The sequence below is a fragment of the Mytilus galloprovincialis genome, chromosome 11 (assembly GCF_965363235.1).
Source record: "Mytilus galloprovincialis chromosome 11, xbMytGall1.hap1.1, whole genome shotgun sequence".
Lineage (NCBI taxonomy): Eukaryota > Metazoa > Mollusca > Bivalvia > Mytilida > Mytilidae > Mytilus > Mytilus galloprovincialis.
The window spans coordinates 62,423,446-62,441,301 of record NC_134848.1 but is presented as its reverse complement, the minus strand read 5'-3'; the positions used below and the strand labels follow the sequence as shown (position 1 = coordinate 62,441,301).

The following is a 17,856-nucleotide window of genomic DNA, read 5'->3' as shown; positions in this document are numbered from 1 at the left end:
GCTTTATTCGTTTGCACATGTCCTTAGCCAGGAGCCTGGTGTTCAGGGGTATTCGTTTGTTGGTTGTTGTTCATATGTGTTTTTCGTTTATTATATACTTTAGTGTTCATGTTTAATATGCTTTTACACTAGTCATTTTGGAACGTTTAGATTGATGTTCGGTATGAGCCAAGGTTCAGTGTTGAAGGCCGTACTTTGACATATAATTGTTACCTCTGTGTACATTGTGACTTGGATCGGGAGTTGTCTCATGGTGTAGATAGAATGTGTAATGTGTAATGTGCAAGTTGTAACGTGTATGGTGTAAAGACATAGATTGTAGGGTGTAATGGTGTACGGTGTAATAGTGCACGGTGTAATGGTGTTATGGTGTATGGTGTATGGTATATGGTGTATGGTGTATGGTGTATGGTGTATGGTGTATGGTGTATGGTGTAATGATGTATAGTGTAATGGTGTATAGTGTAATGGTGTATGGTGTAATGGTGTATAGTGAGTGGTGTAATGGTGAATGGTGTTAGTGGTAGGTTAAAAACATCCAAGGACTGTAATGAACAATGATAACAGATTTTCCCGAAATTTCCAGGCAATATAATGAACAGAAATGACTTCATTTTCTGTTATGAATTGACTTATTGATGGTACAACTATAATTTGAATTTTATTTGTGAAATGATAACAAACGTGTTACAATGTTATAGGTAAGTTTTAATACAGATGATTATTTGTTAAAGCCTAAATGTCACAGTATCTAGTAACCAAGTGCCTTTTGTGCTACATGTAAAAAGCGCAATCATCCTGTGCCGTTTCTACTCACTGCTTTTGTTGTTCCAAAATTGCGACACAACTATCAAACGTTTGATGAGAAAGATTAAAACAATGTGTTTACTAGTTTCAAATATATATATAATGATGATATCATCCGAATACTATAATCAATTGAAAGGATTTAAAGGTTATAAACAATAATAAACATTGTTTTGGGCAATGTTCTGAGATGAAATCATTGCTTAATGATGTCATTTATTTCCTTTTGATTTTCATCGAAGTTGTCTTCATCCCAACTGTGTTATTCTGATAGCCATGCCATATCATTGAAGTCCAGTCCTTGACACCAGGCATATAATTACCATTTAAGTACACTTTAGTATAGATACTGTACCACCATCCTCCTGTCTGATCATACCCATACATATCATACATATAAAATCTATCATCTTTATAATTTCCAAGAGCTTTGTCATCTCTAGGAGATCTGAATGTATGTCCATTGGTGAACATCATACCAGTTTTTCCTTCTAGATCTCCTACAATGATAAAGTTAAAAAATGACGTCAACTACTATTAATACTGACCTAACCTGATTAAGGTTATATAAATTTTTTGTTTCATCTAAACAAATATTTATATTTGCTTTTCATGGCGTCAGACGAAATGATTTCTTTATAAGAGCATAACCGGTACCTATTCGGACTGAATATGAAAAGATGAAAAACATTGAGTTAATTTGTAATCACCCCATTATTATATTACTTGCATCCGTTTGTGTTTATTATAACATGGTCATCTGTTAAAGTGCTTCCACTAAATTGAACGATCCCCTGTCTACTCTATGTAGATCGAGACTAACACATGTTTAACTCCGACAAAGACAGGGATCTAACCTGTAAGTAATTGTACAAAGACTTACAAATGTATCTTATTATTGGTTTAATTTTGGTAATGATGGCATAATACATTTTGATAATTTGCAATTTTGTAAGACTCAGCGCAAATTTCCTTATAGATATCTATCAATATTGTTAGGTATGTTTTTATTTTGTCAGAACTACTGTGTCCTTTTTATCTAAGTATATTCAAATTTCGTTTATGCATACTATATCTAAATTAAAAAAAAACCATATAAAAATGTTTCTAAAAATCTGATGAAATCTTTTGTTTTAAGAAACTCTGCATAAAGCCGAACCTGGACAAGTCAAAGTCGAAAACACCTGAGGTGATTTGTATATATGCTATTTAACAGTAAAGCTCATATTAACTCAAAACGAGTTCTATTTTTGTTCTTACAGATGTTATATGATCTTCATAAACAAATGAAAACAAGACATGATTAATTTCATGCGTTCTAAGCCCTTTTGACCTTTTGGATTTACCTTCAACAGAAACGCTTAATATTGCCAAATATTTGACGGATGTTGGAGAACTGAAAATTTTGAAGAGCTATACGGCCAAAAAGACATTAAACAGCCAAATCCATCTAAAGTCAACTTTGCCTGAGGGAGTTAAAACCTTAATTTCTAAATGACTTTAAAATTTATAAACGGACATTTTTATAAAGATACGTTATAAATTATGTCAGTACAGAAGTCCTGACTATTGAGCTGATGATACCTTCGAGGACTGATAGTCCATTAGTAGGGGACCGGGTATCGACCCAGTGCTGTAAAAAATGAAAACAAAACGTTATACATTTTATGCGTCCAAAGTGCTTTTCTGAATTAACCTTCAACAGGAAGATTTACTGCTAAATTTCAAAGCTAAAGATGTATGATAACCGAAATTTTTGAAGAGCTAATATACAAACAGACATTTAAAAAAAAAGTTTGTTAGAAATCGTGTCAGTAACAGACTATCCTACAAAAACAATATAATGTGGGAAAGTTATGAGGAAGAACGAAGGAAATGAATATCACACAATTGATACCGTGTCAATCACACACTGGTTTCATCTCACCTTCGATATGATATTTTGGTCATGATTAGATCTTAAAACATCCGAATAGTCGTCCAAATCAACCACCAAGCCAATTTTACCGAAAATAAAAAATGCCAAAAAAAACCCACGGATAACAAATAGTTCAACATATGGAGATTGATAATACTCAAAAGATTATGTTTTCTTTTGTTATGACCATTTAACAAACTAGGAAATGCAAATTCACTTTAGCGAGCTTCTGTTTTATATGCATTTAAAGTTTAAGATTGAAGACTCTTTAAAATTTGAACCCTTCGATTACTGGCTTCAAAATTTGAGTTACGCGGTATGAGTTATTGCAGAAATGTAAATTGTTTGAATGGAAATTCCACATTAACTTGTTAAAGTACGAAATATGTCTTACTGTAAACTAACTTATTTTCGCGGATACTTTATTTCGCGTTTCGTCCTTTTTATCCCATTTCGCGGTTACTTAATTTCGGTATTTTCTTATTCACTTGATGCAGTTTAATAAGGAAAGATCCAAGTTTAACATTTTAGCGACGATTTATATTCGCGTTATTTTATTACACGCGGAAGTCGCGAAAAATAAATCTCTCGAGAAATAAGTTGGTTTACTACAGAAGCGTTTTAGGGACATAGTTAAAATAACATTGGCAGTGAACTTTTTTTTTAAAGTAGAAATTTTGACATTTCAAATCTTACAATTTCGACTTTAAAGGGGCACTAGCTGCCAAGTTAATGTTCACCGATTTGACTCAAATTCTAATATATTGTTTACAACAGTGTAAAACATTTGTCCAAACTATTAAAAGTATAAAATAAACAATTTAAAGGACATGGTATCAATAAGATGTAGCTTTGTTTCGTAAGAATTTTAGTCAAGACGCCATCTAATTAACTATCGAGTTGACCTTCTATGACCATATAAGTGATGTAAACATAAACAGAGATATAAATAGATTAAGTAGCTCGTGCAATTATATTTTTATAGGTCTGTTAAATTTTGTTTTATAAATTATAAATTTATGTTTATCGTCGTTTTTACATTTATAAGAAAGATTTTTTTGTGGATCGAATTAGTCAATCAAATTATTTACCTTTGTTTCACTTTCAATGTTGACATTCTTTTCCTTTAAATAACCATACACGGGCAATGCATGCGAATTTATCTCTTTCCACGGGGTTAAATTGGAGTTCACATGAATACGGATTTAATGAGGTCGAGTTTTTCACTTGCACGTGAATAATTCATGATCAATGTTTATTAGCTTTATTTGAAAAAAATGAACCATTTTAGCTGATAAAAGCAAGTTATTATTTCACTATTTCACTTTCATTTATTATTGAACAAAAAAAATCATACTTTAGATTTTTTATATATCTCGTAGCTAGTGCCCCTTTAACTCGAAATTTTACCTTGTAAAATCTCGAAATTTCGACTTTCTAAAGTCTTGTAATTCCGAATTTCTAAAAAGTCAAAATTTTGCCTTTTATTAAACCCGAAATTTTGAATTTTTCTAAACTCGAAATTTCTAATTTTCTTAAACTCAAAACTTGACTTTTTTTCAACTCAAAATTTCAAATTTTAAAACTGAAGATTTCAATGCAACTTTCCTCAGTATTTAAACTTTGATGTTAGTATTCTAATACAGTTATTAAAATTTAAGGAGGGGGAGATATGGACGCATATTATTAAAGCATCATCCACACATTTTGGCAATTTATATTCAGAAATTTGTTTTGTTCTTAAATTATGATATGGATAAGCATTAAATATTGAAGAGTTTTATTCTGAAATAACATGCATGTTGACAAAAAAAAGTTGTTTTCCCATATTCACTGTTTTAGTTTTAGTTTAGGATCGTCAGATCTGAGGACATTTGTCCATGTTTTGTGGTTGGTTTTAAAGGCCTGTTTGGTTTCCCAAAAGCAAGTCACTGACTTTGCCTTGTTTAAACAATGGTAAATCAAGTGCTAATTATACCATGCATTTTCTGGACGACTCATGAGCTGCTCAGTTAGATAGTTTGCCACAACTATTAACCCATGTATTTTTTTAGACAGTTGAATTAAAGTATGGCGTAATATAGGTGTGTCGGAATAACGGGGTTGTCTTGAAGTAGATATTTACGTGTAATATATTTCATGTATTCTTCCCAAAAAAAGATTTTCTATATAAAATAACCTCTTTGAAATGGTTTAATTTATTAAAAAAGCTTATCAAGTTTATGATGTATATGTTTCTCCGTTGCTGATATAAATGACTGTGAGGATCACAAACGATAAACTACTGAAGAAATTTGATGATTTGAAAAGTTGAAATTATGAGTTTAAAAAAAGTCAAAATTTCTTAACTCGAAATTTCGACTATTCTTACACTCAAAATTTTAAATTTTTTCAAAATTTCAACTTTTAATCTAAATTTCAAGATTTTAGAAAGACAAAATTTCAAGTTAAAGTAAAAATTCCGAGATTTGAAAAGTTAAAATTTCATCGTGTTGAAGTCGAAATTTTAAGATTTGAAATGCCAAAATTTTGACTTTGACTGCCATTTCTATTTTTACTATGTCCCTAATACGCTTCCGTGTTTACAGTATTCTACCATATCAGCAATAGCAAAAAGTCTATACCTTACGTCATGCCTTTTATTAATCGTTTCAAGTACAGAAAAAAAGAAATACAAATGTAGACGAGACTTTCCCAAAAACGTAATTAAAACATTTTATTGGTAGTTCGCTTTAAACATATTTCACTTTAATGTGTAGTGTTTTATTCTCTCCAACTTTATACTTGTTTCTTTTCTTTTTTTTTAACTATTTTGATCTGAGTGTCACTGCTGTGTCTTCTGATGACAAAACGGACATATGGCGTATTAAAATAAAAGCCTGATACCTTTGATATTCATTGTGTTTTCTGATTTTCTTGGAATTTTGTATTGCTTCTAATGTATTTGTAATGGTTACCTGCAGTTCCTTTATACCCATTGATTGTCATCCTGTATAGGTCAGCTTCATTATTGAGTTTGAAAGTTGAATACGTAGCGTACAGCGACACTCCATAATTGGTTTCTAGGTCAACTCTTAGCATGTACAGGTCAAATCTGGTCAGTAAGTAGATGTATTCAAGACCTGTTTGTATATAAACATGATGAAAAGGAAATAACAAAAAATCTGAACTCCAAGGAAATCTAAAGCCAAACGTCCCTTATCAAATGGCCAGATTCAAACAGTTAATGTCATAAAAGTAAACGTAAACAACTTAATGCGGCGTAAAGCAAACAACAATCAATCAATCAACTTAATGTGCTATTTTCTGTCTGCCAACGTCTAAACGATTTAAAATTAGCAAATAGATATAAGAAGATGTGTTTTGAGTGCCAATGAGACAATTCTCCATCAAAATCACAATTTATAAAAGTAAACCATTATAGGTCAAAGTACGGTCTTCAACACGGAGTCACACCAAACAGCCAGCTATAAAGGGCGCCAAAAATCACCATAACCATTCAAACGGAAAAATCAACGGTCTAATCAATTTAAAAAACGAGAAATGATAAACACTAATGAACCACATCAACAAACGACAACTACTGAACATCAGATTCCTTACTTAAATCAGGAACAAACAGCGGGTTTGAAAATTTTAAAGGTACCCAAACCTCCACTCTAATCTGAAATAACATAGAAAGACAAACTATATAAAATCAATTGAAATGGCTCAATGTTCTTTTAATATTTGAAATAATTAACATCATCTAAATACAAAAAGGATTGTATAACAATTTGTTAAACCAGATAACAAGTGTCTTCAGTATAACAAATAATTATCCGTTCCAAAGAACAAAAGCGCTAATCATGAAGCAATTATATTAAGTTTTTGTTCATTCACGTTAACGCTCTTCAACTTAGTATTTGAGATGGCAAACAAACAATTTTGATTCGAGCGTCACTGATTAGTCTTGTGTTTAGGAATTGCTCGTCTAGCGTATAAGATTGGAATCGTGGGGGTCAATGGGCAAATTTTTTAAAGCATTCATATAGATAAAACTAGAGGATTTCGAAAATGTGACAAAAATTCCAAAACATGCCAAGCGAACATCCTTTAGAGATAATTTAAAAGATGGTCCTGCTTTTTTTTCAGAAAAAAGAATGACCAATGTAGATACAGGTTTCTTATTTTAGGCCAGCACTATTCGTACTTTGTTAAATTTGAAATTGCACTGAACCAAACAAAACATTCGCTAAAACTGACATTATCAAGATGCATCATTCTTAATTGACAAACTTTTTGGAATGTTTAAAGCTAGATGACTGCATATATAATCGTCTTATAAATAATTAAAAGAAGCTAGCGTTATCATTTAACTTCACGTTCCAGAAAGCGGATGATTACCTCTCAATAAATATCAAATTTTGCTGATTCTTTCGAACGTATCTATCCATTCGAATTTGAAATATAGAATAAACCAGATAAATTAACGTTGGACTCATATCTGAACTTAGTCCACTAAAATGTAGAGATTGACAATGAAGGTCAGATCTGAACAAAACTTTACAAATAGAGAGTAGATTTCAGAAGACGGACTGTTAACTTTAAATTTGTATATAGCAATTTATAGCAATTCATTCTTTTTAAAGAAAATATTGGAGATACTATAGTGTCAAGTCTGACTTACCTAGCCAATACTCTGATGAATATAAGCCGAATCCATTTCTGTAATCTGACCATGTTCGATTAACTTGGAATTCAATACTCCCATCATACCTATTTTAAAACACCTGTACAACGTACGGGTATTAAACATGAATAAACTAAAACAAATTATATGTAACTGTAAAACAATTAAACCACTACTTTAAAAGAAAAATCAAATCAAAATATCAACATATAGCTATAGAATTCAATAGTAGACAAGTGTCTTGAGCATATGCAACGCTCAATCATTGTTTCGAATCTATGTATATGAATTCAACAAATGGTAACCTCGTAAAGTAGTAGACAACCTGGAATAAACAAATTATGTGAATGCTAAGTAATAAAAAGTTGCTTTGCTTTTTGTACAGATCGTGGTATATACCGCTGCTGGGTGGAGCACATTGTATCAGTCTAAGAGTTCACCATCAACGCAGTTGGCTTATTTATTTTGTAGTCTAACATGACAGGAACATTTTAATATAGACAGTTTTATTACAAAGAAGATTATCAATTAACAGACCAAGTTTGGACTTTAAAAAAAATATCATTCTAAATAAATTATAAACGTTATTGTGTTTAATATAAATACATGGAAATTTGAGGTATACATCAGTTTCGTCGGATAACTATTTTGGTGTTGTAAGTTTTTCACCTTGTTAATCTAAATTATGATGTCTTTAAGTCATGAAGGCTGATCACAGTTTGACTTTTACTTTTAGCGATGAAGGTAATATTAAGACATAAACTAAAAGTTTTGCCTGGGGTAAATGTCTGCCATAAATTGACATTAAAATATACCCGATCACCATGTTTTTTAAAAGGTCAGGATTAGGAGGTTTGATTCATATATATACGTACAAGCCACCCTCCATTGTCTATCACCATATCACAGTAAACTGACACATTCATTCCACCATTGATGTAAATAGTGTAAACACCAGTAGGAACATCAGCTGTTTGAAGGTCAGTACAATCTTGTGGGCGTGGAGCTAAGGAATGAGTAATTTGTTAGCTACTTTAACATGTGACATTAATTTATTCAGCATGTTACATTATGAAGCAATGAATCTGTATATAATATATTATTCTAGCAGCTTGAAGTTTGAAAATCAACAGATCATCAGGTGCTATATAAATTCATTCTTAAGTGTGTGTATATGTGTGCGTCACCCATTATTGGTTCATTTTAGCAGAAAATGAACATATAACTCATAATAAACTTTCATCAAACAATTTCTTGAATATTATGTACAAATATTTCAAAATATATTTGGATATTTTTTCTGTAAATTACATTCGGTGTGACCACAATTAAAAGCAAAATAATTTATAGCAGCGAAATGGAAGGTCTTTTACAGCTACACCAATATTAATGTAACCTTGTATCAGTCCTTAAGAAGTTTTTTTCCCATATAAAAATAGCTTAAAAGTTACTTACTTTTAAAAATTCAAATCCCTTTAAAATCAAATTAATACGAAAAACAAAAGGCAGACACTTGAAACGCGTAAATTGATATATGTATGCATCTGCCGACCCTCTTTGATAACATCTTTCATTTTCGTCCCTGTATCACATCGTACATGTATAAGTTCTTTCATGTTTTATAAGAGATGTTGGTAGTCATGTATGATTGTATTTTATTTTTTGATTTTCGCTTACCCACATTCTGGCAGTAATATCCATCAATTTGTGTTTTGACACATCTTTCGAATCCCGGACATGGGTTCGGGTAGCATGGATCGTTACTCTGATGAAAAGAGAATAGAACATAGAACATATTTCAATAGTTTAATAGTGTGTTTTTTTTATAACTCCAATAAGACAACAACGACACTATACAACCAACAAATGATAACTTTTATATATTTTACATGTTTTAGTTTTGTTGTTTACATTTTTGTTATCTGTTTCTATCTAAAACATTTTAAGAAACCAGGAACAGACACCGCAGGTTTGATGATGTATGTTGCTTCTAGGTATATTCTTGTATTTTTGTCGTTGGGTTAATGACTATCAATAACTTCGATAACTAGAAGTGAGAACATTTTGAATGTTTTTCTTTTTACCCGAAAATTAGTACCATGCAGCAAACAACAAATACATATACATTAAACTCCATTCTTGGCTGACCCTCTGGTATCTTTCGTCCCTCTTATCCTTGACCGGATAATTATCCGTTAACTGAAGGATACTCAACGATATTGGTTGTATTTTTTTATGCCTTAAGATTTGTCAAAATTATAGTACCATATGGAGCCCCGGATATGTCTTCTTTCATCCTGACTTAAACATGTTTAGGATGTACTAAACAATGCATATACTACATAAGGACATATACCCAAGTATCTATCAACATTTCTAGCAAATACTGTTTCATTTATACATTGTTGAGGATCATTTTTCAAAAAAATGTCAAAAGTCGTGTGATTATCAAAACTCTGAAGTCTGACAACGCCGTGTCAAAATACGTAAAATGAAGAAAAACGAAAGAAAAATTGTTCAGTCGGTTTTTGTTTCTCTGAACTAATACTTTATTATCATTGACATTATTGTTTTTTAAAAAACCGTTAAAGTAGGTGTATGATAAATGCGTCAAATTGACTGCTTATACTTCAATTCAATATTGTTAAGTTTTCATAGAAATATTTGTTTGCAGATAAAAACAACAATTACAAAAAAAATTCTCTCTAACATATCTAATTCATTAAAAAGAATAAACCTTTATCAGTGTGGTCTACGATAAAAGAAAAAAAAACATCTGATTAACTATTATAGTGAAATAAAAGCTTACAGAACCCAACTAACTAACTTCGGCTGTAAACAGTCTGCTAAATGTTTTAAAACAACCTACCGAAGACCATGTATCAATTGTTGAGTATTTAAAGTCTGGAACAGATGATGTTTTCATGTCCTTTTCTGTTTCATGTAAAAGCTCACAATACAACTGTACATGATTATAATTGATAGCACTGCATAATTTCTGATGCAAACATCGACGACCACACATCTTTAATCCCATGTTCTTGTAGGCCTTCAGAACATGTGCATCCTTGTAAACGTTTTCATTTAAACGTCCGATCTTGATATCACAAAGACAGGCAGAAATCAGAAGATATATAAATATAAAAATCAAATTAAGTTGATTCATGCTTGCTTTGATTTTTTTTAGTCTTAAGACTCTCTTCAACCTATATACTTGATAATTTAAAAAAAATATTCTGGACTCGTAACGACGGTTACAGTAGAATCATATGGAAATTATATTGCACAGCTTTTTTGTTATAGCTAACTTGAAAATTCAATAAACATAATTGAAGTTTTTCATTGTCTTATTTTCTCGAAAACCACTAAAAACTGACAGTAGCTGATATCCTGTAGTTTCAAAAAATATTTATTAAAACAAATTTATGTTTCTTCGTATAATACTATGGTTGAGTTGCAAAAGGTATAATTAGCAAACCATGTTGTCAAACAATAAGTTTCACCGTGTTTGTATATCAAACAAAATTCTGTAAGATATGCGTAATTTGTGGCATTTAACCACTATTTTTCTTATAAACATCATTACAAATGAATTATATATTGAAAAACCATTAAAATTGATGCCTGATTTTAATATAATGGTTTAAAAGGGTAACTAGACCAAAGTTTAAATTGATTAACATGCATTTAGATCCTTATCGTTTCCTTAACATACAATTAATTATAGTTATATACATTCTAATGTATAATCATTATTAAAGACATGTGAAAAACGACAGAAGTATAAAGCATATACGTGATAATTACACAATTTTCTTTGCGGTAATTAAAAACATTACCTGAAAAAAACAAAATTCAAAAGTTTTTAAAACTTTAAAATTTATGTTTTCCAATAGATTTTCTATAGTCATTCGTTCTAACTGCTATTCAGTTCTTTATTTATAAAGATACTTTTGTGGTAGGATTGGATTACATCATCTGATATGCAGAATCAAATTTTTAACACGTTAAAAAGATTATATCAGTTTTAGTATAAAAAATATCCCTTCTTCTTGGCTACATACTTTTAGTAGCTCCAATATTCCAGTAATACAGTATAGCAATTAGTACCCACGTTCTTGTCCACTTATTTGATGATAAGAAATAGTAAAAAGTACAAATATTAAGATGATAGTTTGCAGCTCAATATGCTAAATGTTCATGACTGCTAAGGAAGATTTTCAAGCCAGAGAGTGGTAAACAAACAAGCACTGTTTACCCAAATTTCAAAACAGCCTTTTATTTATTTCAATATCCATCAAAGTTCTATAGATTTGAATCCATAAAGAAAATCTGTGGGACGAGATTGACAGATGCATTTGCAAAAGACAACATAAACCTCAATAATTACATTAACCCAGTGTTTCTTATTTTAACACAAACAAAATTACTTGTAAATACGAGGTTAACAATGTTATACACATAGTTCTTAAATTCATAAAGTCACCAGTATATATCTTCTTAGTGCACAAGAAAACTATAAAAATGAACATGTGAACTCCCAAATCGTACTTTCTTGTTTATTTGACCTGTTTATACTATTCATAATGCTTTTTGTTATTCAAAGTTTACTTATTCATGGTTATATTTGGTCTATATACCAGCATTGATAAGTGTTTGGGTTTACTATAAATTTTCACTTCGTCGTACAATAGCATTGAAATTATTGATTTTGAAAAAAAGTATTTCCTTTCTCCATTTGAACTGTGCATGTAAACACTGTACTTAACAACACAATTATTTTCATTTACCTGTGTAATATATTATTGCAATTGGTGGATTATTGTTTCAAGCTTTTTTGTTTTTGTTTATTAAGATTATTTCACATTTCACAGCAGTTTAATACTGTAACTTTAAATATTCATCCCTTATTTTATTGATTTTGTTTAAACATTATGTCATAGATCAAATTTATTCGTTCTGTATGTGTTCAATTGTGTTAATATGTCTTTTGATTGAACTAAGCCATTTTAATTGATATTTTTATAGTGTGTCTTTTTATGTTGTATATTTACACTATTGTTTCAAAAAACGGTGAAGGTTTGGTACCATTAAAACGTTTAAAACCGCTGCAATTATTTGCACCTGTTCTAAGTCAGGAATCTGATGCTCAGTAGTTGTCGTTTGTTGATGTGGTTTATATATATAAGATTTTCTCGTTTTATTTTTTATTTTATATAGATTTGACAGTTGGTTTTACCGTTTGAATGGTTTTACACTAGTTATTCTGGGGTCCTTTATAGCTTTCTGTTATGTGAGTCAAGTCAATCTTGAAGACCGTACTTTGACCTATAATGGTTTACTTTTGTAAATTGTGATTTGGATGGAGAGTTGTCTCATAGGCACTCATACCATATCTTCATCTATATATGTGGTAAAGAATCGTGCGAAAACCTCATCGTTGAGTCAGTGTCAATGACTTTTTAAGTGCAACATGTTTATAAGATTGTGAAACACTAGGCCGGCTTAAAACGTTATGTTATTAGTATCCTTACACCTCAAATCGTAGGAGCACACAAGAGGCTTAATCATCATTAACTCTTGACCAGGCAAAATGGTTTGTTGCTGAAACGCTCATTGTTTAATTCGTTAAAAAGATTTTAAACAGCAACATAAACCCAAGCGTATTCTAAAGACAAGTTCGTGAGAAAGAAAATAGTAATTTTTGGGGCCTTTGTAGCTTGCTGTTAAGTGTTGAAGACCGTACCTTGACCTATAATGTTTTTTTTAATATAAATTGTGACTTTGATGGAGAGCTGTTGCATTGGCACTCATACCCCTTTTCTTACATCTATATACGAATTTAAGCTGTTGGTTTGAAAATCGACTTTTGATCTACACGATTGAAATAAACATACCTGCTAAACCCGCTAAATTTCTATATACTTCTTTTAATTCGGGAGCCTAGTGTTCAGAGGTTGTCGTTTTTTGGTTTGGTTCATATACGTGTGTTTGTCGTTTGTTTTATTGATTAATCTGTGAATTTTTCATGATGACATGTGTTTACACTAGTCATTTGTGAGCCCTTTAGATTGATGGTAGGTGTGAACCAAGGCTCCGTGTTGAAGGCCGTATTGTGTCTATAATTGTTACCGTTGTATACATTGCGACTTGGGTTGAGATTTGTCTCATTGGCATTCATACCACATCTAATTTATACTAATTAAACAATGATGACAGATTTTCCCGGGTTATCCAGGCAATGCAATGAACAGAGGATTGCTTCATTTTCTGTTAAAAATGAAGCTACAAGTTGATTTTAAATTGTGAAATAATAAAAACTTATCAAGATGCTAAAGGTAACTTTAATAATACTGTACACATTGTTCACAGTATCTGGTAACCAAATGTCCTCTTGGAATGCAGGCAAAAAAACTCATGCATCCTGTGCCATTTCTATTTAGAGCTTTAATGGTTCAAAACAATCAAATGTTAAAAGATGCAGATGAAATGTGTTAACTGGTTTCAAACATTACAATGATATCATAGGAATATTATAATTATATAGATGCCATCAGTGATTAATGATGTTATTCATTTCCTTTTTATTTTCATCGAAGTTTTCTTCATCCCAACTGTGTTATTCTTATAGCCATACCATATCATTGAACTCCAGTCACTGACACCAGGCATATAATTGCCATTTAAGTTCACCCTAGTAGTAGTGAATAATTTAGACCACCATCCTCCCCGTGCTCCCCAAGATGATCCTAACAATATATTGGATATATTCGTAGGAGATCTAAATGCTTGGTTATCATTGTTCATCATGCCGTATCCGCTTACTTCTCCTGCAATAATACATGTAAATAATATGTTCAACTTCTCAAATTTTAGAAACTTTAAAATTTTAATCTTGTGCTTACGCGATATAAGGTATTACAGAAATACAGATTTGTTTTGCTTTTTGCATGAATATGACAGTATAACCTCGTCACAGTACTATCTGTGGATATTCTACAATATTAACAATACAAAGTTATATATACCTTATGTCATGCCTTTTAATCGCTCAAATTACAGAAAAGTAGTAAAAATGTAGAAAAGACGTTCATGGCTACGTCATGAATACCCTTTTATTGCTATTTCGCGTTGCACGTATTTTACTTTAAGGTGTAGCATTGATATAATGTTTATAAACTGTTTACTCTCTGGCTTATTGTGCTCTCTGCTTTTCTTGAACTAGATATTTTTCATTGCCCTCAAATGTATTTGCAATGTATACCTGCAGTTCCTTTATACCCATTGATAGTCATCCTGTATTGGTCAGCTTCATTATTGAGTTTAAAAGTTGTATATGTAGCGTACAGCGACACTCTAGTATTGGTTTCTAGGTCAACTCTTAGCATGTACAGGTCAAATCTGGTCAGTAAGTAGATGTATTCAAGACCTGTTTGTATATAAAAAAAAACACAAAAATACATAATTTAGGAAGTCCCTTATCAAATGGCAAAATCAAACGCTCAAACACATCAAACAAATGGAAAACAACTGTCATATTCCTATTTCTAGTATTTCTTTTTAGCATATATCCACTTATGAATATAATTTCCCCTTATATAAGACAACATTGACATCCAATAGGATGACATTTATACATCATGTGACGTGCATTCAACAACACTGATATCATGTTTTGCCTAATTTATGGGCATTATGTATTCTGGTCTGTGCGTCTGTGAAGCTGACATTATCAATTATGATATTATGTGGTATTTATCTCCTAGATACTATGATATTTCAGAGCGTGTCATAGTTTCTTTGACAGGAGATTGCTACGTTCAAGAAAGCTTTTAAAACAAGAGTGAAAATTGTCGAAGTTGAAATCATCCCTTCTAAAATTCTATGAACACTATCTCCAGTTGCTTGACCACAGATCACGACGAATATTTTACAATTGTCGTATTCACAACCCTCATTTCCTCCAATGTGACTTTGATGTGCAACATGACGGACGCCATATGTAAAGTAGGATATCATTGCCCTTCAAGGGTACTTCGGGTCTCATCCGGTATGTGGATGTTTCTCTATGTTGTGTTTTGTATAATGTTGTTATGACTTTGATCGTGTTTCTTTAATTGCTATGGTTTGCCAGTTAATTTTTAACTTATGAGATGCAATATTCCTTTGATACATGCAAATGTGTCAGCGTGTTTCATAATATTTTTGTTGTTGTTAGAATCATTCGCTTCACTTTTAATACTACTTTTAAAGACATTATTGGACATTCGATACTATCGTTGTAGAACCATTGACCATTACCATGCATTCGACTTACCTAACCAATACTCCGAGAAATATAAACCAAATCCATTTCTGTAATCTGACCATGTTCGATTAACTTGAAATTCAACACTTCCATCGTACCTATTTTGAAACACCTGTACAACATACGTGTATTAACATGAATTATCATGAATAAATTTCAATTACAAGCCTTTTGAATAATGTAACACTAAAACAATAAAAACAAGCACTTTAAACGAAAGATAAAGCAAAATATTAACATATAGCTATAAAATTATAAAAAACAAGAGCATTGTGTATATGGCAAACGTTTAATTGCTTCGAATCTATGTATATTAACGTCATGAATGAAGTCATTGTACTAGTCTAAGAGTTTATCATCAACTAAGTTGTCAGTTCTTTGGTATTGACATGATTTATGAAAAAATGTTCGTAAACGTTTATGAATTTTGAAATTGTAAAATTGAAAACTCCATCAGGCAAAGTTATCATTGTATAGCTTTTTTAAGGTAAATTTTAGTCATTTTGGCTGTTTCGGTTGTAATACATCCTTAGCTTTTGAATATTCCGCTTTGATCATTCCTGATGACGGTAAAACCAGAAACGCTGTTCGCACGCTGGTAGTCTATTACGTGCTTGTTTTTTTTTTTTTTTAATATGTTTGTCTAACGGGTAAATATGACAAGAAATATAGATATTTTTTATTGCAAAAAAAGTTTTACAGAAACTTTTGGACAAGTTTTATAATATATTATCTTAATACAAATATCTACGTTATTGTGTGAAATAAGAGTACAGGGGATATTTGCGGTTCACGTAAATTTTTTCGAATTACTTAGTACTTTTTTTACATGGTGTTTTTCACCTGTGTAATCTAGGTTTACATGTTTCTAAATCAGGTAACCAAAGTTTAACATTACGTATAAGCTATGATAGTACATTCAAAACTAAACTTCAAAGTTATTAGTCAATATAAAATTGAGAATGGAAATGGGGAATGTGCCAAAGAGACAACAACCCGACCATAGACAAAAACAACAGCAGAAGGTCACCAACAGGTCTTCAATGTAGCGAGAAATTCCCGCACCCGGAGGCGTCCTTCAGCTTGCACCTAAACAAATATATACTAGTTTAGTGATAATGAACGCCATACTAATTTCCAAATTGTACACAAGAAACTAAAATTAAAATAATACAAGACTAGCAAAGGCCAGAGGCTCCTGCCTTGGGACAGGCGCAAAAATGCGGCATGTATATGCTAACCTTTTTTCCCCGGCTAAAACTTCTACACTTTTCATAACATTTAAATATACCTAATCAACACATTGAAACTGTAGAGTTTGATGTATATATATATACTTCACACCACCCTCCATCGTCTATCACCGTATCACAGTACACTGACACATTCATTCCACCATTGATGTACAGATATACTTACAAGCCACCCTCCATCGTCTATCACTATATCACAGTAAACTGACACATTCATTCCACCATTGATGTATATGTATACTTAAAAGCCACCCTCCACCGTCTATCACCATATCAAAGTAAACTGACAAATTCATTCCACTATTGATGTATATATATACTTACAAGCCACCCTCCATCGTCTATCACCATATCACAGTAAACTGACACATTCATTCCACCATTGATGTATAGATATACCTACAAGCCACCCTCCACCGTCTATCACCATATCAAAGTAAACTGACAAATTCATTCCACTATTGATGTATATATATATACTTACAAGCCACCCTCCATCGTCTATCACCATATCACAGTAAACTGACACATTCATTCCACCATTGATGTAGAGATTTACTTACAAGCCACCCTCCATTGTCTATCACTATATCACAGTAAACTGACACATTCATTCCACCATTGATGTAGAGATTTACTTATAAGCCACCCTCCATCGTCTATCACTATATCACAGTAAACTGACACATTCATTCCACCATTGATGTATAGATATACCTACAAGCCACCCTCCACCGTCTATCACCATATCACAGTAAACTGACACATTCATTCCACCATTGATGTAGAGATTTACTTACAAGCCACCCTCCATGGCCTATCACCATATCACAGTAAATTGACACATTCATTCCACCATTGATGTATAGGTATACTTACAAGCCACCATCCATCGTCT

General features: G+C 31.6%; 1 protein-coding gene across 1 annotated transcript; it reads right to left on the bottom strand.

The window, feature by feature from the left end:
* Nucleotides 1-13,793: 13,793 nt before the first annotated feature.
* Nucleotides 13,794-15,811, bottom strand: LOC143051298 (angiopoietin-4-like). Its single transcript, XM_076224247.1, has 3 exons — nucleotides 15,715-15,811; nucleotides 14,662-14,826; nucleotides 13,794-14,227 (listed from the first exon to the last, which is right to left on the bottom strand). The coding sequence occupies exons 2-3, from the start codon at nucleotides 14,783-14,785 to the stop codon at nucleotides 13,971-13,973; spliced, it is 381 nt and encodes a 126-aa protein (XP_076080362.1). The 5' UTR covers nucleotides 14,786-14,826; nucleotides 15,715-15,811; the 3' UTR covers nucleotides 13,794-13,970.
* Between the last annotated feature and the right edge of the window lie 2,045 nt (nucleotides 15,812-17,856).

Bases quoted from the DNA above. Each gene is read 5' to 3' on its own strand.
- LOC143051298 (XM_076224247.1), bottom strand. From the start codon at position 14,785: ATGCTAAGAGTTGACCTAGAAACCAATACTAGAGTGTCGCTGTACGCT. The intron at 14,228-14,661 runs GTATACATTGCA...GTATTATTGCAG, and splicing joins TGGGTATAAAGGAACTGCAG to GAGAAGTAAGCGGATACGGC.